Below are 24088 nucleotides of genomic sequence, written 5' to 3' on the forward strand. Positions count from 1 at the left end.
TTTTGTGATATCTTGGCTGCTTCCCTAATATGATCTAAATCAATGTGATGCAGGAGTCCTAAAGTCCAAGTTTATCCTAAAAACCCTGTGTCTTTTTTATTTAATAAAGGAAAGAAAAATGCCTTTATTAAAAAAAAAATGCCAGATACATATCTGAAATACTGTGTATTTAGATTTTGTATTATTTAAACTAATAGAATGTTCTTTGTAGGCTTCAAAATTGACAAAATTTAATTTGAATAGTTCCTTTACTTATCAAATGGGAAGTGCAGAATTGGAAAGATGGATAATTTTAGATTATTTACGATACTGATAGTTAAACTAGAACGATGGAAGCAAATTTTAATTTGATAATCACTACTCAATTACAGATTGGTGTAATTTTAAAATTGTTAGATGGATGAGCACAACTCTGTAATCAGATCAAAGAATTCAATAAAAAAAGTGGCAAAATTTAAAAGTGGAGGATAAATTTATTTTGAATGAGTCAGAGACTATAATTATCTGTTTTTCTTAATCTGGTGCCATTTCTGTCACTTGATCTTTGTCTTTTATGAAGTCGATCATCTCCCAGCAAAATATTCCATTTCCTCGATATCCTGGATTGCATTTGCAGTATGGATGTCCTCTGTCGCCTTGAAAGCAAATGGCGTGCTGGCTGCAGTCTCTTTTATCTGTACACTCGCTCACCAAATAAGAATCTTCATCTTCATATATCATGAGTGGTGAAATACGAAGTGATTCCAAAGGACTTGGCTAGAAGAAGCAAAAATGTATGCACATTGTTGTGTCTTTCATATGTAATGTTATCTGTGTAAATATTTATGTATGTAAAAACGAAGGAAAATACTACATATTTTAATACATTGAGACAGATATACTAGATATGAGGTAAGCCAAAAAAATGTCAAAATTCTGAAAATAGATTTAGAAATTTTAATTTTAAAAAATTCCAATTGCACATAAATTTTAATCAAATATAAATAAGATTGCATGATACAAAAAAAAAAAAATGCAGTAAACTATTTTAATTCTTAAATGTATAATTTTTTATGTTTTGTTTAATTACTATAGATGTTATGTAAATTATTCATTAAATTTTATTGAATTTTTATTATTTATTTTAAACTAAAATCTCACTTGAAAATAATAAAAAGAAAAATCCTAGTTTTATTTTTAAAAATATTTATTTAAAAAAATTTTTTTTACACATTTTTGGTTGCAATATGCAAATACAATTAATATTGTGTTAAAATTATATTTGAAGCAAGATTTTTAAATTTTAAGTTCTGTGGCTGACAAATTTACCTTCTCGAATTTCTTTATGACTATAAAATCTTTATCAAATCATATGAAGTGGTAATAGTCAAAATCTTTTGCAATTTGAATGCAAAGTTCATTGAAATAAAAATGTTTGAACTTTGCTTATATGTATTAGTAGAACATTTAAAACATACATACAATATTTAAAACATAAAAGAACATATTAAATTATTTCCATGCTTATAAGTACTTAATGGTGCAAGCAGTTATATATACTTATGAATGGCTATAGATATCTGTGCTCTTGGAAAAAGTGATAACACATAAAGAATTCCAAATAGTAAAACTAGAAAAATCTTATCATTTCCTTGTACTCATTTCATTTTTGTGTTGCTGTACTCTATATAAACCTTTGTTCCTAAAAATTTTTTATTTATGTATTAAATTATTATTTTTGATTGTTTATTTTTTACATTCTATACTTATTTATTTCAGTAATTTATCTTCATTTGTACTTATTTGCTTTATTATTATTTCCTGACTTATTTATTTTGCTTACATAAGTTTTGAACTCCCAGTTTCCCCAAGAGCAACAATTTTTATATCCCTGCAATATTATATCATTTCTATCCTTATGCCGGACAATATAATAACTTTATGATAATGTTCGACATTCAGAACTACAAACAATATTGTGGTTATATAATACAATATGTTGTACTGATAGGGATGAATTAGATCAACAATATGCTACCTCCTATTTTTCATCATAGCATTGTAATTTTATATAAATAAGGATAAGGAATATGGAAGGGAAAAAACTTTCAACTTGAATCTTTAATTATTGGAGCAATTGGATTTATTTGATATAATTTAATCAAGATGGTGAGTTAAGAACCAACCTTTTGTACCGCTTCTTTTTTCATTACTGGACGCACATTGGTCATACTTCGGTCATAAAAGAGATGTGGCTGTATCTTGAATTCTTCAGATTTTCTATAAATTTCTCTCCTAATCCTCTTGTCTCTGTGATTACCTCTTGGGATTTTAATGCATGTGAAACCATCTCCAAAATACGCTGATTTGCAATAACAATAGCCTTTATGACCCTTCCAATGAGAAAAGATAAACATGCATATGAATTGCATCACTAATCATTTTATTGTATTCAAAATATACAGATATATTTTAATACTTACTATCTGCCTTTATTGATCAGTTGGTTCGCCTCGAATAATTTTTTTAATGTGAAATGCACTATTTAATCAAAAACATGGGTGAAGAATAAAGTTTTTTTTTTTTTTTTTTTTTTTTTTTAATGAAAGCTTGTGATTTCTAGATGCCCCAATCATCATGAATCGCCTGTTGCCTTCTACCTCCGCTTTTCGAAAGATACATTTTCTGTAGGAAAATCTAGTTACAGAGTTTGCCGACCAAAACATTGTTCCGATTTCGATATTATTATTTCATATATGCTCAAGGCTTTTATACATGTTATCATGAAATGCCTGCTCTCTTGACGCATTTTGTTTTCGAAATAAGTCAGAAACACACCACTTTACTGACAGAGCTCTCAAATAATTTCAAATTTTTTTCTTCCTTATGAATATTTATGAATCCTCGATACATTATCAATGATCGTCTGCCCCATCCGTCTCCATTTAAGAGATATTCCAGAATAAACCTTCACAACTGGAACAAGTTCGCCATGTTGAAGTATAATTAATCAATCAGAATGCTCTTTCATTGTTATACAACTTATTCTTTTAACTATACTTTTATTATATTTTCATTGTGATAAAATGTAATTCATCAAAGTTGACAGATTAATATGGTTATATCAACAAATTTTGATGAAATGCGCCTTATATTATTATTTAATTATAATCATTATTATGTCGGAAAGTTAATGATAGAGCCTTCTGCTTGGGAGCTATGCTCACAAAGGGGCAAAATTAATCAGAACGTAAATTGGCGACATTGGTCCAGTTGTTGAATTGAGGGCTCTGCTTAAATTTTATTCCGCGCACTCGAAATTGAGGCGAAAGGTTCAGGTTGATCGTGAGGTTTCACAAGAATAAAAAATGTGGATAAAATCAGTAAATTGGATGTTTTATTTATTGGTTGTGACTAGCGAATTAATGCTTTTGAAAATTTCTTTCGGAAATAGACGGTGGTTGAAAGAAGGGCATCATTGATTCGATAAATAATTCACGTGACCATTGGTACAGTTAATTTCTTACGAAATAAAAACAAGATAAATCGTTTCACTGTTTGTCGCTGGGAGTATGGTTATTTGATTTTTTCAATTTTAAATAAATAAATAATGATCGAAAATCTCGTTGCCAAAGGCATTTAGTTATGATTTTTTTTTTAAATGCAATATTATATTTTATTTCGAAGAAGCCTTGTGAAACTAAGCATCATTAAGTATAACGGATTTAGAGGTAGGGCAGTCATTTTCTTTATTTGTCATCATTCTGAAATTTCTCAACAGTCAGAGTTCGTTTCTACATATTTCTTGAGTATTTCATCGGCTAAAATGATGACAAGGAAAGAAACTGTAGGCAACGCAATTTTCGTTTCTTCCCAAAATAGATATTTCTTATTGATTTTAATTTAATCACTTTGTAAGCAGTTTTTATGTTACAAATATTATCACAGCCTAAAATTACAAAACGTTTAGTGACCGAACATCTTCAAAAGAATTTGATTCAAATATCGCTTGTAAAAAACAAAATTGTAAATTCAAAAGTAATTTTAAATAAAAGAAAAAAGTTACAAAACTCCATCTATACTTATAATAAAGCTCAATGTGTGTGTGTGTGTGTGTGTTGGCGCTCTACAGGCAAGGTCATTTGACATACAGCTATCAAATTTGGTACATGTATACCTTAGAGGTCGGGAATGTGCACCTGGGGTCCCTTTTTTTGAAATTTTAATTAGAATTTTAATTATTAATTAAAAACTAACTTTTCCGCCAAAAAAATCTTTCATTTTTCCCACCGCCAAATGAGTAAGAGTTCAGTTTTTTTTTTCTCCCAACAGAAATGAGGCTAGGGTTAACGTTTTTCGGCAGATTATTTCAAACGATTCTGTTTATTTTCTTAAGGTTTTATGCATTTAAAATTAAACATTGTTAATTAATCCATGTTTCAGATTCATTCTGAAGTACTTTTGAATTAAATAACACAGAATAAAGGAAATTAAAAATGTCTAATCTGCATAGCGTTACCCCAACTGGCGTAGAAAAATTCAAGCATTTGCGTTACCGTAATTGGCGAAGAAAATTCACGCATGCGCATTCTGTTCCAATTGTTGCCATGACAACCATTATCAACGGACGATTTAAATTATTTTTAGGTTAGTTGCATGCTTTTGTAAGTAAATTGTATTTATATTAGTTATATATTTTTTGTATATGCTTATAGTTTTAAGTACATCTTTTTTTAAGTAGTTTTTTTTAACCTGTTTTCAATGATTTAAATTATTTGTAGGTTAGTTGCATGCTTTTGTAATTAAATTGATTGTATTTATGTTAGTTACATATATTTTTTGTATATGCTTATAGTTTTAAGTACATCGTTTTTTAAGTAGTTTTTTTACAACTGTTTTCGACCGATTATTTTAAACGATTCATTTTATTTTCTTAGTGTTTGATGCATTTAAAATTAAACATTGTTAATGAATCGATCTGTTCATGATGAATCTGAGAAAATTTTGTTGACAAATTCTTGAGATAATACATATATTAAGAAAGATATTCTTTAGTGCCCATAAAGTTTAAACGCTCTGTGACTCTATTATCAGTAATCATATTATTAAAAAAAAATGCTTTGTTTCAGTAAAAAATATTATTATATTAATTGCAGATTAATCATTTACACTTTAATTTAATGTAAAGCATAAATTCTAATGGAGCTAACAGAAAATTAGAGAGATACAGATTACGTTATGACTGAAGGTCTTTATAATATTATGAATGAATTGAAATTTCAAATTTTGAAATATTTTAATGAAGAAGCTATTAAAGTAGGAATCACATAAAATATTTAACTATTAAAATTTTAATGAGCATTAAGATTGGCGAACCGGCTGGTCGCCAAAGGCGGCTAGTTTAAAATAAACTTATATAATACTTGCCAGGACAGTTTCATATGAGTATTCAGCCAACAGGATAAACTGGACCACATTAATCTAATCTCAGTCTTAATTTCAAAATTTGGTCTTAGTTATAATATCGATATTTGAGTAAATGGCTTTATAATTCAAATAAAGGCAAAAAATGAAATTACTCTGAAATGCCTATTTAGTATTCCTCTTCCGGAACCACTGTTTCACTTACTAAAGAGTATTTCAGTTAATATGGAGGGAGGGCTGCTTCTTAATGGATTAATATAGGCATGTATAAACGAAATTTTTGAAAATCTTAGATGTCGAAATTTTTAAGAGAAACAGAATGATTGCATGTTCATTACCTGCCCTGTGACTTTATTAGTTTTGTGGCCTTGAGGAATGATGCACAATGCCCCATCTCCGCAATCTGAATCCGTAGAACAATTTGGTTGAAAGTCTGGTGGTTTCCAGAAGTTTGGAAAATAATCTGTGACAACAGTGACCACCGGCTCCACGTAATGCACTTCACTGTAAAAATTCGATTTGTTTAATTAGCTTTTCAAGATGGATAAATGAGCCGTCTTTGATGCACAAATAAAATAAAAATTTTGCAAATATGGGTTGATCAATCATCTGGTTATCTTACTTTAATTATCTTACTTAAATTAAATCTTACTTTAATTATCTTAATTAATTATCTTACTTCAGTTCATAATGGGTGTATAATATAGAATGAGCGAGATGATCCCACCAAAATATTCTGTAATAAAAGAAACTTATTTCTTAATAAAGGTGTCCCCCATCTTCAAGTATGATCCTCGAGGAAGACCGTGTACAACACAAATCGCAGGTTTTATTTTCCAGTCCTGCCGGTGTCCTGGCATAGGGGTGGCGCGTCTTTCCCGTGATATGGGCGTCCTGGGTTCCGTTGTTCTATCTGTGAGATGTGTGAATGTGCCCTCCTGTAAAAAGGGGTTGTGCAAGCGAATGAGTGATGCGTGAGTAACAAAGTCGTACTCTTGGCCCTAGTTGGCGCTACTAAAAAACAAGAGACGTTCCCCCGCTGGCTTAAGATCGCTGTCTTCGTAACAGCGCCTTGTCCATGGCAAGTGCCATAAGAAACAACAACAATTTTCCAATCCTGCATGGAAACATTTTGTGGTGAAGGATTCCAGGATTATATTTTGGACTTCTTTTTGTTGACCAATTTAAATCAAAATTTGACACAGAACTACAGGTTTAGTAGCCAAATTTCGTTTGTTTATGATATTGCACATTTGACTTCCCGCATGTACTTGCAGGTGAATGCACAGTCCGATACGCAGTTAACCCTTTAATAGATTTGGTTCAAACTCTCATATAGATCCACACTTTAGAATGATAAAACTGTGAAACAAATTTCATTCACCTAAGTTGCTACATGTTTGAGTTATCGTGTTTACTTTCATACAAAAATACAGACCTACAGACGTTCTACCCATCGTCAGGTTTAGTTCAAAATTTAATAAGAATCTACATCTTAGATGCTAAACCTTTGTATCAAATTATGCTCTTTAGTTATTGTACTCACTTGTACTGAGACAGCCAAAATTCCTCTGAATGGGTTTAGTTCAAAATTAGTTAGAAATCTACAGATTATGTGAATATACCTTATTACATTCCTATGACGCAAAGCGATTTTGAGTTGTGTTCACAGATAAACAGAACGACAGATAGACATATATAATTTTCAAAATGAATTTTTCGGACTTGGAGAGATCTGAAACGTGGAGATTCGTCAAAATCTCGAATACGAGCCTTTTGTCGTTTACAAAACTTTCTCTTTGTATACTTCGTGTACGAGAAAGCAAAAATGTGTATTCGAGACTCGGGGAGGTTTGAAAATTTGTTAAAATCGCGAGTTATAATTTTTTTAAATTTTATTTTACGATTACAATAGTTTCTGTTGTTATAGCACTTGCCATGGACAAGCCCGCTATTATGAAGACAGCGATTTTAAGCCAGTGGGGGAGCGTCTCTTGTTTTTATAGTAGCGCCAACTAGAGTCAAGAGTACGACTTTGTTACTCACGCATCACTCATTCGCTTGCACAACCCTTTTTTACAGGAGGGCAAATTCACACATCCCACAGATAGAACAACGGAAGAACAACCATGCCCAAACCGGGACTCGAACCCAGGAGGCCCAGTTCAAGGGGAAGACGCGCTACCCCTATGCCAGGTCGCCGCCACAATACTTTCTTACTTTATCATTCTATTTTTTGTATATCTGAGAGTAATAAGGACCAATTTTCAATGCTGATCCCGTTGATAATTTTGCAACTACTTGTCGAAATATTACTTATGACCCCGGGGAAAACATCGAGAGATCAACAAGCAGATAATATTGGAATGGCATCGAAAAATCCGACCTTATTACTTTCATATTAGTACTGAATTTTACATATTGGATGATCCAAATGACAAGTCAATATTTTTTTTTCTCTTAAATGCCATCAAATGAAAAACTGTCCGATTTTCCATGTTTATTTAACGGAAAAAGCAAATATCAATTACAAAATAATTCAAAATTAATGTGGTTAGTCATTTATATTAATTTAAATATATTCATCTATAATGCAATCTATTTATTAAAATATTGAGAAATATTAAACAATTTTATTCTTCTTCTTCTTTTTTTATTTAGATATTACTACCTTGAATTGAGCAATTTCGGCTCAACTCTTGAAAGCTAAAAATTTATTTGCCCTAGAGTGGATCAATGTTAAGCCATGTTCAAGTACTGCCACTAACTCTATCAAATTTTCGAGAGAAAGTTGGAAGGCGACAACAAAATAGCTTTTAGTTATACCAAAGTGAGGCAAAACTATAATTGTGATAAATTGAAGGACTAAAGCCATTGTTAAAGAAAGTCAAAACACAGCTTCTGACTATCGAGTAATGCCATAATTAAGTGATAATCGCTGTCCATTCGCTAGATATAACAACATTTTTTTTCATAATAAGTTTGGTCAAAATCATCCCAGTTGAAGATAATTCAAATTTAGGGCACATTTTTAAAATATAGATAATTATTTGTCCCTTGCATTTTCATTGTTCCCTTGCATCATTCATGTTCCATTGAAAATTATTTTAGATTTAAAACATTGATTCCACGAGTAATATTTCAGATATATGTCAATAATCAGCATATCAAACGAGAAAATCTTTTATAAAAGATATGAATTTTTTTTCTTTGTGTGACACTTACTGAGGTATGATATCATCCAAAGTTCCGTCGCTGTTTTCGCTTAGTTCCACCAACTTCTGCACTGGCATGATCCTGGGGTCCAAAGTTGTATCGTCGTCGTCCAAGATGGATGGTATCCAGCGAGGGTGGAGTCGGTTGTGGTGCTTGCAATCTGTAAAGGATGTCAATGTAGAAAAAAATAAAATCCATGTTGTAGAAATAATAATTCTCATAATCCTTAAACAAATCAGATGCGATTTTATATCTAATATATAAAAATGTCACGGTGTTTGTGTTCGTACTCGTCCGAAACGGCTCGACCTATTTTTATGAAATTTTTTATGTGTATTTGGTAGGTATGAGAATAGGTTGCAAAGTATATTTCATAACGCTAGATAATTAGGGTGTCCCTATCCAGAATTTGTTTCTATTTTTTTTGACAATTTTTTTTTATTTGACATCAAAAAATACCTATAGTCCCAAAGTTTTACCTTCCTACCCCCACCCTCCCATTTTTTAATCGGATGCATCAGGTGAAACCGGCAAAACATTTCTCATTTTGCTAATTCTCTCGAGATACGATCTAATAATGGCATCGCATTGGCCGTTGCACCATCTGGCATTGCAACAACTTTATTGGATGGAGGCAGAACAGCTCATTCAGCATTTAAGCTACCACTGAATATTTAAAATAACCCAGATGCAGTGTGCAACATGAAAAAACAATCGTCCATGGCCACGGTACTGAAAAAATAGAAAATTATCATCTGGGATGAATTCAGTATGGCACACAAACATTCTCTTGAAGCTTTGAACAGAAGACTCACACATATATATAAAAAAAAAAACTATTCGGCGACACTCTGTTACTACTTTCAGGTGGTTTCAGATAAACATTTCCCGTCATTCCACGTTCAACGTACGCTGATGAGATCAACGCTTGCTTGAAATCATCGCCACTATGGCATAATGTTGAAAACGTCCTGCTAAAAATAAACATGCGCGTCCAAATGCTACAAGATCCATCTGCTGACACATTCTCGGACCAGATATCGTTCTAGATATCGGCGATGGAAAAGTTGCTGTCTATGAAAATACTGGATGCATAAAATTGCCCACTCATTTCTGCTCTATCGTTGATTCGCAAAATGCTCTCATTGACCACATATTTTCCGATGTGGCTGGCAGAGCGAGCCATTTTAGCAGCAAAAAATGTGAACGTCGACGATTTAAACTTCAAGATACAGCAGTCGTTGCCAGGCGACTTGGTATCATATAAGTTGATCGATACAGTTTTCTATGCTAATGAAGCTGTAAATTATCCAAAAGAATTTTTGAACTCACTGGATTTGCCAGGTATGTTACCACACCTTTTACGACTGAAAGTTGGATCTCCGGTTATTTTACTTTGGAATTTAAGAACCCACCACGGCTATGCAATGGCACGCGGTTGTGACTTTGAAAAATTAATGAAAAACGTTATCGAAGAAACCATTTTGAATGGCAAATTCCGAGCCGAAAATGTTTTGCTGCCACGAATTCCAATGATTCTCACAGACATGGCAATTGAATTCAAACGCGTTCAGTTTTTTATTAGATTGGCATTCACAATGACAATCAATAAGTCGCAAGGCCAAACGATGTCTGTTTGCGGCTTAGATTTGGACACACCATGTTTTTTACACGGACAATTATACGTGGCATGTTCTCACGTGGGCAAACTATCGAGCTTATTTGTGTTGGCTAAAAGCGGATTGACAAAAAATATTGTACACTCAATCGCTCTTCGAAATGAATATTGATTTTCTTTATTTCATTTTTTTATTATAGGATAAAAAATATATTACTTTTTCACTTTACGTTTAACTTTTAAGAGGTCAAACAATGTATATATTTATGAATTAATTAATGAAATACATTGTATTGAAAATAATTGTATGAAATTGTATTGATGAAAAATGATTTTTTTTTTAACGGCGATCATCGTCTACAGCGCTCCATTCCTCTTTCTGTCATAGATCCCATCCCCACACACTTAAAATACATTCGTTATTTTTTAATTAGCAACCAAAATATTTACTAGAAATAATTTATATGGCAGAACAACGTTTGCCGTGTCAGCTAGTATTTTAATATATTTACTTAAGAGCACCAAGTTTTTGCTCTCGGAATTTGCCATGCAAGAATACTGCTAATCCGAAACTGATCACATTCGCATACACATGCGAAAAAAAACTCAAAAAAATAAGTATCTAATGGGGTGGAAGTCAAAGAATGGTGAAGAATTCCGGAAATGCATTCATTCTTCCGTGTCTCGCCCCTTAGCGAGGTAGAATCGTTGAAAAATAGTAGCCTCGGGTTATTAAAATGAACAGTTCTCGGAACATTGGTGTGTGATTGACTACCTTGCAATGAAGGGTCTGTCAAAATGTCTCCACAGAGCCCGAAGAGCTAGTCCGCGGCGTAGCTGAGGAATAGTATAGACAACGGCTACCACTTTAATACAGCTGATAATATGCAATTCAATAGTAATTGGCGGTTGCCCACATATACTGTCTCTTTTACATGACTACCACACAGAAGACGCATGACGAATATATGGCCCGAATTAAGTTAGTGGGAAGCAGGGTGGACAAAACTTTTCAAAGATGAGCTTTTACATGACTGCCACACAGAAGAGAAAACCAGATAATTTTGACACTTTAATGACTCGATGATTGACTAAATAAGTTATGTTTCCGAGGGTTTATAACTTTGAAAAAGTGTTTTTAGAGATTAAAAAATAAAAATCTCTTTAAAAGTTTTATTTTTATTTTTTTTTTTTTTACTTTACATACTTCTGGCAGAACGATTCCTTGCTTGATCTGTTGTTGGCGTCTTCCGGAATCGCTTCTTTCGAGATAGCGGCCTGGAAGATTCCAAGAGCCTCAAAGCCGTGGATTCTGGAATGCTGTTGGATCTTTTGTTACATCTTTTAATAATACGACGATGTTTATGTCTTTTAGATCTCTTATTCTGGCTCTTATCTTGGATCAAGGCGCGTCTTCGTTCACTTGCAGCTGCCAATAGCATCAAATATTGATAAATATACAGTTTTAATGTCTATTATAGTAAATGAAGAAAGCATATTATTCATAATTTACATATTTTTAAAAAAAATCTAAGTTATTTATGGAAACACATATTTTAAAAATAATTTTAAAAGTTGCTTTTATATATCTCGCCCATTTATAGTGTAACCTGTAACAGTATTACGGAAAGCATATTGCTTAGAATTCTATTTATTATTCATTCTATTAAAAACCAGCGTTAATGCTCACTCCAAAATTTTCTTGCATGCTCTCCTATTAAGGTGTTATTCTTCTCCCCCAGACCTAAAATTGTCAAGCCTTAGACAAGATCGTGAATGCCACAAGTGCTCAAATTTTTATTTTTGCTCATGATTTAATTATAAAGATTAGTTTATAAAGATTTAAGGAAGATTTTTTAGATTATAAAGGAAGCCTGTACCTGAGTTTTAATTGCATAATATTGGTGAACAGTTGCTACAAAATATCGATCTTTTGAGTGAAACTGTAGTTCTTTTTACTGTGAGCTCTTTTTACTAAATCTATCATTCGTTTTTTGGGGATCAATCGCAGGCATGCGGTTATTAATACGCAAGTACCAGAAAAATCGAATATATATTTTAGCCGGTTTTCACCAACCGATTAAAATCAAAATTTTATATATAATTTTATAGCAAATTTCATTTATTTAGGTCATTGTATTTTTGAGTTATTGTGTTTACATGCATGCGAAAGTACTGACCAATGGACAAGCAACCCTCTGAGAAATTTGGTTCAAAATGTGGTATAGATCTACATTTTAGTTGCTAAATCAATGTTCCAAATTTTATCTCGATTTTTTATCAGATTTTTTGTAGTTTTCATGTTGATTTATATATTTTCATTTTTATATCATGTTGATTTGTAGTTTTCATGTTGATTATTCAAAAAGCCGCGCAGGCAGACTTCCACTAAATGAATTTCTTTCAAAATTTGACAGAAATCTACAAATTTGGGGATAATTTTTTGTACCAAATTTTATTCACCTAACACAAAATTGTTTTCAGTTTTCTTTTCGTGTACGCTAACAAGCAAACAGATAAAAAAAATTTTAAAAAAAATTGTTTTTGAACTTAGGGAGGCCTGAAATGTGGAGATTCATGAAACATCAAATCTTGAGTTCGAATTTTTTGACGATTACAATGTTTTCTCTTTGTATTCTTTGCATGCGAGGAAGTAAAAATTCTCCTGTTCTATGAATGTATTTTGAGAATGCCAGAGAATGTAGTTGTTTCATTATTTGCATAAATATTATTCTTTCTGTCCGTACAAATTGCTTGGCGGTGCAGTATGTGCTGCAAAAGGATATTGCACCATCTTTCCTTCCTTCCGTAAAATGGAGATTCCAGCTTTCTTTTTTTCCTTTCTCTGTTGAACTCTGTTGCTAAGCAACATGAAGTTTTGAGATGCTTCTTCCTTTGCACTTTTTTTTTTTTTGTCAATTAATTCACATTATTAAACAATGTTGATTTCAAATTAGCTTTTTAGAGACATTTTCTATAATCGATATTCGCCTTTTGGAAAGAAAAAAAAAAAAAACAGAAATATAGTGAGTGTGTTGTGATTTTCTAATGAACTGCTCGGTTTTAAATATAATATTTTAAATCTGCACAAACACAGCTACACTACAAAATTTACAAACACACATAGACAATTAGGTTAACGAAAACAGTATGGGGGAGGGATTCCACCGGTTCCAGCCGAAAGCAGTCGGCGTTAGCGCAAAGGTTGCGCATGGGAAAAAGTCGACCTTAGGATGCAGGCCTCCCGTTCAACTGCTTGTCTGTAAATGCCACAAGAGGCTTCTGTAAAACGCCACAAGGGGGCGCTCTCTGCTCAAGGTGAAAAAGAGGTGCTACAGAAGTAGTTTTTTTTTCTAAATTTTCTCTTTATACTCCGTAATAAAGATGTAATACTTCCACTCAAAATTTTGGTCCTTTTACAAAGTTTTGGGCACCACGGATGCTCAGATTTTTTTTTCAGAGTCCCTCACAGAAGCTATATAATGAAAAACCAGCGAGAATGGTCTCCCCGAAGCTTCCACGCATACTCTCTAATAAAGGTGTTATCCCAGAGAACGCGTTGCTAAACATTGGCGTACAATAGTTACGAAATTTTATGGGAATTTAACATTTTTATTAAATCTGTCGTGCCATTCTTGGCGAGGTTTTTTTCTTTGTATGTGTGTATGATTTATTTCTGTCATGCGGCTGATAGTATCCGAGAATCAAATTTGTGTTTCAGATCCGTTTTCTCCAACGATTGAACAAAACTATATTTGTGGTCACAACATCCCATACCGCCGGCGCCTGGCATAGGGGTAGCGAGTCTTCCCCGTGACCTGGCGTCCTGGGCTCGAGTCCCGGTTTGGGCATGATTGTTCTTCCGTTGTTCTATCTGTGAGATGTGTGAATGTGCCCTCCTGTAAAACGGGGTTGTGCAAGCGAATGAGTGATGCGTGAGTAGCTAAGTCGTACTCTTGGCCCTAGCTGGCGCTACTATAAAAACAAGAGACGCTCCTCCACCGGCTTAAAATCGCCGTCTTCGTAACAGCGGGCTTGTCCATGTTAAGTACCATAAGAAATAACAACAACAACGAAACAACAAATCCCATATCAAATCTGATTTTTTTTAAGTCATTGCGTTTTTGAGTTACCGCGTTTGCATGTTTCTGAAAATACAGAGAAGACAGGCGGTCCACTTCTTGTTGGATTTTGACTCAAAATTTGATAGGTGTCTATATTACAAATGTTAAATCTGAGTACCTAATTTCATTTATCTAGTTCTCTTTGTTTTGTAGTTATCTTGTTAACTTATATTCAACAGCCGGACAAGCGGATTGACCTTTGAACAGGTTTTACTCAAAATTTGATAGAAATTTACAGATTTGGTGCAAAGACCATATACCAAATTTCATCCATCTAGATCAAAGCGTTTTTGAGTTATAGACCACAGATAAACAGACAGATGGGCATTTTTTTGAATTCAGGGAGGTGGAAAACATGGAGATTCGTCAAAATCTCGAGTTCGAATTTTTTGACGATTACAATATTTTCTCTATACTATGTATACTAGAAAGTAAAAAAATAAGTATAGATTTTGGATGCCTTTTTCTCGAGTAAATAAAAAAAACTGGCACTCAACATTTCGTCAAATTCCATTTAATTAAATCTTACCATTTTTTAACTATTCCGTTTGCATGAATATGGATAGACAGATAGACAGACAATTAGCTCTGTGACGGATTTTATACAAAATTCGATAAAAATGTACACTTTAAATGTGAAATCTGTGTACCAAATTTTATCTATCTAGCTTTTTATTTTTTTATTTATTTTTATTTATTTATTTATTTTTTGATATCGCGTTCTTTTGTACTTTGTTTGTATACAAATAGACTTCACAAATATGAGTTTCGTTCAAAATTTGATAGAAATATATGACTTTTATTTAGTACTAAGAATATATACTCTATTTTGCTCTTTTATTTTCAATTCTCCTGTTCACAAATAGACATAGTTCCAAAAATGTCTGTTTTCTTAGGAGGGAGGGTAGGTCTAAAACTTAGAGATTAAACCAAAATTTCGAGTTCGAATTTTGTGACGATAATCTTTTCTATTTATATATTTTGTATACAAATAAATAAAAAAATAAAATTGCAACGAAAAACTATGTAACTTTACATGGTTCAACACTCAACTATGAAGCTCAACACAAATTATCCCATAAAGGATTATACATAAGGAAATTTGAAGAATCATATTTAAATTAGGATTCAGAAAATCAAACAGTTGAAAAACCAGTTAGTCTGGGTTTTTAACGCTTTACTGTACAATTTTGAACTATTATAAAGAACTAAAAAGTTTGAAATAACTGTTAAAATAGTTACGACTCGTTCTGTACTTACCTAATACTCTATTAATGCTGAATCGTCTCTTTGCCACTGCTATACCTGTGGAAGAATATACGACACAGACTATGATCCCTGCCTGGGCCCTCTTGAACTCTTTGACAACGACCGATCTACCGCTTGTGCTTTTCTTGAAATTGCTCGGCAATGTTCGGGTTTTCCCATCCGATCTTTCCATCTTCCAGTCGAACAAAAAATTGCCATTTTCCGGGAGAGTCACAAAATTCTCTAGGTTGACATTTATTTCCTCGCCCGGATATAACGAACCCATGTCTATCAAAGAGAGAAAAGTACATTTTGGTAACAAACAAGAAAATATAAACATTGTTCATTTCAGAAACCTGATGTTTTCACTTTTGGAAGATTTTATTCCACAAAGAGGCGATACTCTGTGAGCGAAGTTAGAACGTCCCTAGAGGGGGATTTTTGATGTTGTTGTTGTTAGGCCTTGATCTACATCTGGTTAGATGCATTTTCTATCAGTTATGTTTTCACATGTCATTTTGAACAATACTTGAGTCAAACTTCACTTAACAAGCACCACACCAATAACGAGCAAAACAAAATATTTAAAAAAAGTGACTCTCTAAACGAACGATGTTTCGCAGAGCAAGTGATGAGGAGGCATTCTGACGTCATAAGCTGGATTGGCTTGCATCAGTTTGTGTTGAGCTCTTATTTGAAAAGAATTTTTATATCTACATAGAAAAGTTTTGGTCAGATAGCTTTGTCGGAAGCAACCTCGAGGGGGTTGAGAAAAGTCCTGTGGATACCTAATCGATGAGATTTTGTTTCTGGCCAAGATTATGGAGCTAGAGAAGGATAACAACGACATTAACGAGCTGATGGAAGAATATAGTCATAACTACTGAAGAGCTTTATGTTTACTACTGAAGAGTTTATGGAGCTATTAATACAACTTCATAAACTCTTCAATAATTATGATTATGTATATGATTTCAATATAGCTCTTCAGTAGTGACTATACTATACTTCAGTATAGCTATTCAGTAGTCATAATTCAATAGTTATGTCAATGTATATGACTTCAATGTAGCTCTTCAGTCGTGACTAGTTCAGAATAGCTCTTCAGTAGTTATGACTTGTAAGTTTTTGCTGTATCACAACAAAAACTTGCGGGTGAGATTTGGGCAAGAGAGGAAAAAATAATAAACGTAATAAAGCAACATCCTTCCAGTGAAATAAGGGAGATGTTGAAGGCATGGGAAATTATTACATCGTATGTTGAGAAGTATCACATTTGTGGTGGTAACTTCATAACCGGATAACAACCTCCGGAAAAGAATATACACTTTTGTCTAGTGGCTTTGTTACTCGGCTATGAACCCTAACGTTGCGAGTTCGAAACTCAAACTAGCACACATTCATAAGACAGTCGCTTGCGCGTTAAAAATTCGTTTAATGACAATGCTGTGTCTCATTTTCACTAGATTATGCCTCTGAAGATAGATGTCTTTAGATAATTTTCTTATATAAAAAAGCAAATATTATTAATAAATTACATTATTATAAATTTGCTTGAATATTTTTTTTTCGGAATGGAACGCAATGCCCTATTTAACATGATTTCCTAAAGGAAAAATTGTTTCGCATTACCGGTAAGATTCAAGAACGGATTCCACTGTATTTTATTTTAATTCGAAATTTTTGTATTTATTGTTCATATGACTTGTTCAATTTTCAGATTATCCGCAATCGTTAACCACCTATTTATGCTGGCAATCAAGACTTATTGTATTGATAAATACAACGAAAACACTTCATCTTTCATTTTATTCCTGTTTTGGTGAAATCAACGGTTTCTGACGCATGCGTAAAAGCGTAGGTTTTCATATCTAAGAATACAACTGCGTAATATTTTCAATAATTTATTAATAAGTAATGTATGGATGTATCAAACTCAGCGCATAAACTGTCACATTATTCATTTGATAACAACAAAACAACTATGATTATTCTGTGAAATGCCAAACACAGACAAAGAAAGGAAAGTGTATTTTAATTTTTCTGTATATTCCACTTTTGAGTATTTTCTGTATTTCACGTTTGCCATTTGTTTATGTATATTTTGTAAATTATCATAACTTTCTTACCTGTGGCTGGTATTTGGATGCGAAATATCAGCTCTCTGATCAACAGATACGTCTTCTTGCCATCCTTTCTCGACACAAGAAATACTTTGGCTGAAATAGCATTAGGATCCAAATCCGTATTCGTTACTGGATCTATTCGCAGTTCTCGGTTCGCGCTGCCCAAGACCATATTCCAGGGAAGTCTCTCTTAGTCAATAAAAATTTAAAGAAAGAATTTCAAACTTTGAATGCTTGCATACATTTAAAAACATAGTGCTATAAACTGAGTTGAGGAGAGAAAAATGGTAGTTAATGTTTTATTTATCCTAAGAGTATCTCAACCAAGTTCTCTCTTTCTAATCGTAGCATTTTATTTAATTTTCTTGAAACTGAAAGAAATTACCGAGAGTAGTCTCCTCGAAACTTTCTCGCATAATCTCTAATAAAGATATTATCCTCCCCTTTCCACCGTGAATGTCTAGAGTACTCAAATTTGTATTTTCAGAGTCCTCTACATGAGCGTTTTGCTCTTCTTTTCGTATTATAGTGAAGAAAATCAAATATGCTTTTTGTACTTTTTTTCGGACCCAATGGAACCAAAATTTGACACAAAATTGCAATTAATAGCAACAAAATGACATACCAAATTTAATTTCTGCAAGCGTTTTTTGAGCTATTGCGTTTATACGCATGAGAATACACAGACCAATAGGTTAACAACCCATTGACGGATTTAATTCAATCCTAGATAAAACTTTAATAAAACTGTATACTAAATTTTAGTAATATAGCGTTTGACTCTTTACAATTATCGCAGTCGAACAAATAAACTTTTATTATATAGATTTCATTTAAAATTTGTTAGAAATCTGAAGATCTGGTGTAAGGATCAAGTACCAAATTTCATTCAACTCAGAAGGTGTTTGAGTTATTTTATCCACAGAAAGGCGGACAGGCGCAGTTCCAAAAGTGTGCTTCCGCGACTTAGGGAGGTTTGAAACATGAAGATTCGCCAAAATATAATGGTTGAATTTTTCAATGATTACAATATTTTGTGTGTTTTACATTCGTGAAAGCCAAAATGAGATGGACGAACGATTATTTCATTAGAATATTGAACCTTTTCAACATCGGAAAAGAAGCTGAATCTTCATATCTTGACTGAAATAACGAGGGGAGAAAAGAAAATGACCAAAATGAAATACTTTACTTCAATGAGATAAATTTTTGTAAAATACGTTCAAGATATTTTTAAAAAATGATTCAAAATAGAAATGAAATTATATGGCAAAAGAATTGAAGAATTGGTATCATTGAAAAGACTTATTTTAAAAATTGTATGATGATATAAAATTTAGTTTTGAGGCATAATATTTTTCGAAATTATATAGGAAAAAAACTTAATTTTTAATTTATTAAAATTCTAATAAAAATTTCAAAAAATATATATATGGCCGAGTTACTCATTTTCTGTCCCCAAAGTATACAATTTCCCTGTTTGTTAATTCTAAGTCAAACGGTCTAGTAAAAATATATATTTTTTAAAAAACATTTATATTATTATGAACTTATTTGCTCATTTCCCTATTAATACAATATATTAATTATATTACAAGGCCGGGATGCCTGGTTGGAAGAGCGTTGGATTCGCGTTCCTAAGGTAAGTTTGAACCCCGCCGGCCTTAAGATTCCCCGCGTGCTTGGTGACTGACGCGCGTATAAATCATTGCGTTTACATGCATGTGAAATGACAGACCAATAAATGGTCTCTTCTTTGAGAGATTTGGTTTTAAATTTGCAGAAAATCTACGCTTTAGATACTGACAGTATTATCTCAAGATATTATCCGATATCTCCATGATGTTCTTCCACATTCTGAATCCGGTCAGTATCATGAAGATATAGTGACAATATTGTTCGGCATTCTGTGTTAATAGGAAAAGCTGTAGACAAAAAAATTTTTAATCATTAGGTTTATGAATTATTCCGTTTACATAATACAAAACTGCAGATCGACAGACAGTTAACTCTTTGACAAATTTGGTTCAAAAATTGATAGGTATCAACATTTTCGATGATAAACCTGTATATCAAAATTTATGTATCTAATTCTTTGCTTTTTGAAGTTATTGAGTTCACTTGTAATGTATTTGAAAAACCGGACAGACAGGCTTTCACGGAATATATTTCGTTCAAAATTTGATAGAATGTTTGAGTCATGTGATTGGCGTCATGTTAAATTGGTTCCATTTAAAATATGAATAAAAGAAAAGGTTTTGATTTTGAACACCACTCACCAGTTTCGAGTTTAATGTACACGCATTGCTTCTGCTTGTATTTTTGGTACATTCGTTTCCATCGGACTGCAAAGGCGTTCTCGTCTTTGGAGCTGGTGATGTTCACATCCAAGGTAAGCGTGTCCCCGACTTCTCGCTCATACCAGCAGCTGCTATTGTTGTCGGAAAAGTCGCAAGGCGAGCCATAATTCACCTGTATGTCCTCCTCTTTAGCTTTCCTATATATATATATATATATATATATATATATATATATATATAACATTATTTTGTTTGAAGCAGAATGCAGGTTTGAAGACATAGACGAGACGTTGTGTTTTTAATTTCGTTTTATTCTCTCTTGGGAAGCAATCATGATTATTTACAAGAAGGTACAGCGCGGGACAAAAGCAGATGTAAGAAAAAAAGGAAGAAGGGTCGAAACAAATGATCACTAGTCTTATATAACATGGGACTTCCGGCCACATGCCGATGGAATACATATGTTGACCTTTGACAAGGGCAACGGAAGTATCACTTTCATTTGATACGCAGCAAATGATGATGGCGCATTAGTTTTACAGAGTAATTAATTAAACCGAAAGTGGAATTGGATCACGAAATAAGAGAATATTTTTAGAATGAAGTTACTATAGGCTAAATTAAGATAAATTCTTGGAAATTAATTAATTTGAAATTAGAATTAAAATATCATTACATATACATATAGACATTTTGATTTTTTTGTCATCATATAAATGCAAATAAAATCTGAAATTTGACAGTAGCACATCAAATGAAATTTAGTGTATTTCTGGAATTGTGTGTATGAAGTTTTTTGCTATGTTGCGGCTATCCGTCTGATTATTGAAAAATCCACTATTAAAGTAAAATTTATTTTTCTTTTTATCTACTACTAACCAATATGATTTTTTCTAAGTGTTTTATAATTATATTTTCATATTAGGATTAACGAATCTTTTCAAAGGTGACAATTTTTATATTCAGTATTTTGATGAGCTATTTTCTGTCATTTGTGTTTTTCCTACTTCTTAATATAGTACACTCCCGAGTATCCGGCCTAATGGGGCGGAAGGATAACAAAAAAGGTCAATAGGCCGGAGTTCTATGAATTCATTTCTTTGCCATTTGTATAAATACCAGAAGTTTTTATACCAAAACTCGCTGCTATAATGCGAATTTTCTTATTTCTTACTGAGTACTAAACCCTCCATTTATCTCAATGTGAATGCAATCGCGGCCTGGGGAATCATAGAAGCAGTTGCCGGTAACGTGTAGAGTTAAAATAGAAGTCTCTGTACTGGTAGTTTATAAATGTTTATATATTGGACTGCGCGTTTCAAGAATTTATTCGAGAAAAAAAGGATATAAACTGTTCACATTTTAACATAAATTCTGTAATGCCTAGCTTAAATGCAGGAAACATAAATAAAAGATTAACTTAAATCGTAGGCCTAATTCTTAAGAAAACTGGCTCAAACTGATTTTATTTTTTTCTGATAAATGATTACAGAGATATGAAAAGATAACCCTAAGATAAGAGTCAAAACTTAGTCTTTAGGTTTTGAAAAAATCTTTATTACATAATTTAATAGACGCCTTGCCTTCCTCATTCAATTACAATGAAAGAAAGCTAGACCGGATAGTACGGAAACCGGATAGTCCCTAACCAGATATTCGGGAATGTACTGTACCATTCTTTCATACCGCCAGACTGACCGGTAAATTTTTATTCTTGTGTCCCCCTGCCTTTTCCTTTAGTGGAGTGGAAAAACAAATTAAAAACAATTATTCAACATGTAAAAGGACAGTTATAAAAATACAATTAAACCAGTATGTGTGGTCTCTCCAAAATTTCTCGCATAATCTCTAATAAAGGTGTTATCTCAGAGAACGCCTTGCATAGCATTGGCTTACAACAGTTTCGAAATATTAACTTTTAATGTGAATTCAGTATTTTTAATGAATCGGTGTCATTCTATAGTATTATCCTAGGTAATTTATTTGACGATTAATCCCTGACATGCGATTTATAAAATCCGAAAATCGAATTTGTGTTTTAAATGCCTTTTTCTAGACCGATTAAACAAAAACCTGCACAAAACTATACTTTAATCAAAGTAATGACATTCCAAGTTTGATATATTTAAATCACTGCGTTTAAGAGTTATCACCCTTACATGTATCTAAAAGTACATACCGACAGACGGACTACCCCTTGTTGGATCTGACTCAAAATTTTATACATATCTAGACTATAGACATTAAATCTATGTAACAAAATTTGGTTTATCTAGCTCTTTCGTTTTGTAGTGATTGTGCTGACTCATATTCGAACACCCAGACATGCAGATTTTCTCTGAGTCGAGTTTGCTGAAAATTCGATAGAAATCTACAAATGTGGCCATATACGAAATTTCATCCGTTTAGATCAAAGCGCGTTTGAGTTGTATTTGTCACAGACAGAGAGACACTTTCCAAAATGTGTTTTTCGATCTCAGGGAAGTCTAAACTGTTGTGATTCGTCAAAATCTCGAATTCGAATTTTTATTGATTACTATACTTTTTTAACAATATTAATGTATACGAGAAAGTAAAAAAAACATGTCAAAAATAGGCATTCGTTGCAATTTTTTTATTGCTTAATGTTTACAGAGAGTTATATTGATCCTATTGGATAATAATAATTCATTATGGTAATGAATTATTATTATGAATAATTAAATTCATTATGACTCTCTAATCTATTAATTTTACTGTCTAATCTTTAAAAAAACCATATCCGATAAGTGCAGTAAAGTGAACAATTCTGGATTTCAGTCAAGTTATCAAATAAAGACTGATAATTAATATTCATAAACTGATAATCAGGCAAGATATATGATACCCTTTTCTTTAAGCAAATTATTCACCGGGAAGTTCAACAGAACAATAAATTTTTCCATTGCGTGACAAATGCCATGCTTTTAAAATAGAACCAACTAAAGGTTTCATTTAAAAGCTTTATAAAAATTTCAACATTTTAATAAAGAAGTACCAAAACTAGCTATCGGCTATCTTTAGTTCGCCTTCATAGGCTGGGATAGCCTGGTTGGTAGGACGTTGGATTGGCGTCCCTTGGGTTGCGAGTTCGCACCCACCGGTCGAAGACTCTCCGTGTGTATTGTGGCTGGCGCACGTATAAATTTGCCGTGATCACAAATTCCTCCATGTTGAGAGTAATACCACTGAGGTACTGGATCGGGGGTGATCGTTCTCTGATTCAGGTCTAAATTACGATCTGCGGATGAGTGAATGAAATGCATGAATGAAGTCCGCCCCGTAAAAAAGGGTTGTGACGTGTGTGTAGCTAAGTCGTACTCTTGGCTCTAGATGACGCTACTGAAAAAAAAAATCACTGACTTCTAAAGTCAGTGGGCTTGTCTATGACAAGTGTCATTAGAAACAACAACAATAGTTCGTCTTCACACACAATAAGGGAAAATACTTTTACTCTTATGCAACCACCAAATGGTCATTACCCTCGAAGCACCCTATTTGCTGTTGTCATGACTTTAAATAAATCTCAAAATTCACTAAATATACTCATCACTTTGTTATCTACTCGGAATCTCTCAGTACTTTTATAACCATTGCATTTGTCATAGCTCTCTTCAAGTTTGTGAGATAATTAAATATAAAAGAAAATCACTGGTTTTATCAAATTTCTGTCAAAATATTTTTACGGGACTTTTTATTACGATGAGTTCTCACTGATTATCAGTGTAACAGAAAGGAATAAATTTTCATCATTTAAAAGAAAAATAGAATAACTTACTCCTCTGTAAGCAATAACTCTTGAGCAGTAGTACCTTCATCAGGCATAATAGCTTTCAGAAGTTTCAGATCATTTTCGATGTCCTTACTTTTTGATATTTCATCTTGATTGGGCAACGCTTCTTCGTTCTTGAGAGCTTCAGTGAAGTTTTCGAGAATCATTAACATTGTGGGAATATTGGGTGACACATCTGTATCAGTTACTAGAGAGGACAAATTGCTAATAGGACTAATAGCAGACGTAACAGCATTCTCCAT

At 32.8% G+C, this 24088-nt stretch overlaps 1 protein-coding gene across 1 annotated transcript; it reads right to left on the minus strand.

Moving 5' to 3' along the window:
• Positions 1-513: 513 nt before the first annotated feature.
• LOC129971716 (uncharacterized) lies at positions 514-24088 on the minus strand. The gene is made up of 9 exons (XM_056085693.1): positions 23832-24088; positions 20015-20232; positions 17739-17924; positions 15622-15897; positions 11445-11666; positions 8629-8779; positions 5742-5907; positions 2166-2372; positions 514-756 (listed from the first exon to the last, which is right to left on the minus strand). Exons 1-9 carry the CDS (start codon positions 24086-24088, stop codon positions 514-516), a joined length of 1926 nt encoding a protein of 641 aa, XP_055941668.1.

The sequence above is a fragment of the Argiope bruennichi genome, chromosome 6, assembly GCF_947563725.1.
Source record: "Argiope bruennichi chromosome 6, qqArgBrue1.1, whole genome shotgun sequence".
Classification (NCBI taxonomy): Eukaryota; Metazoa; Arthropoda; class Arachnida; order Araneae; family Araneidae; genus Argiope; species Argiope bruennichi.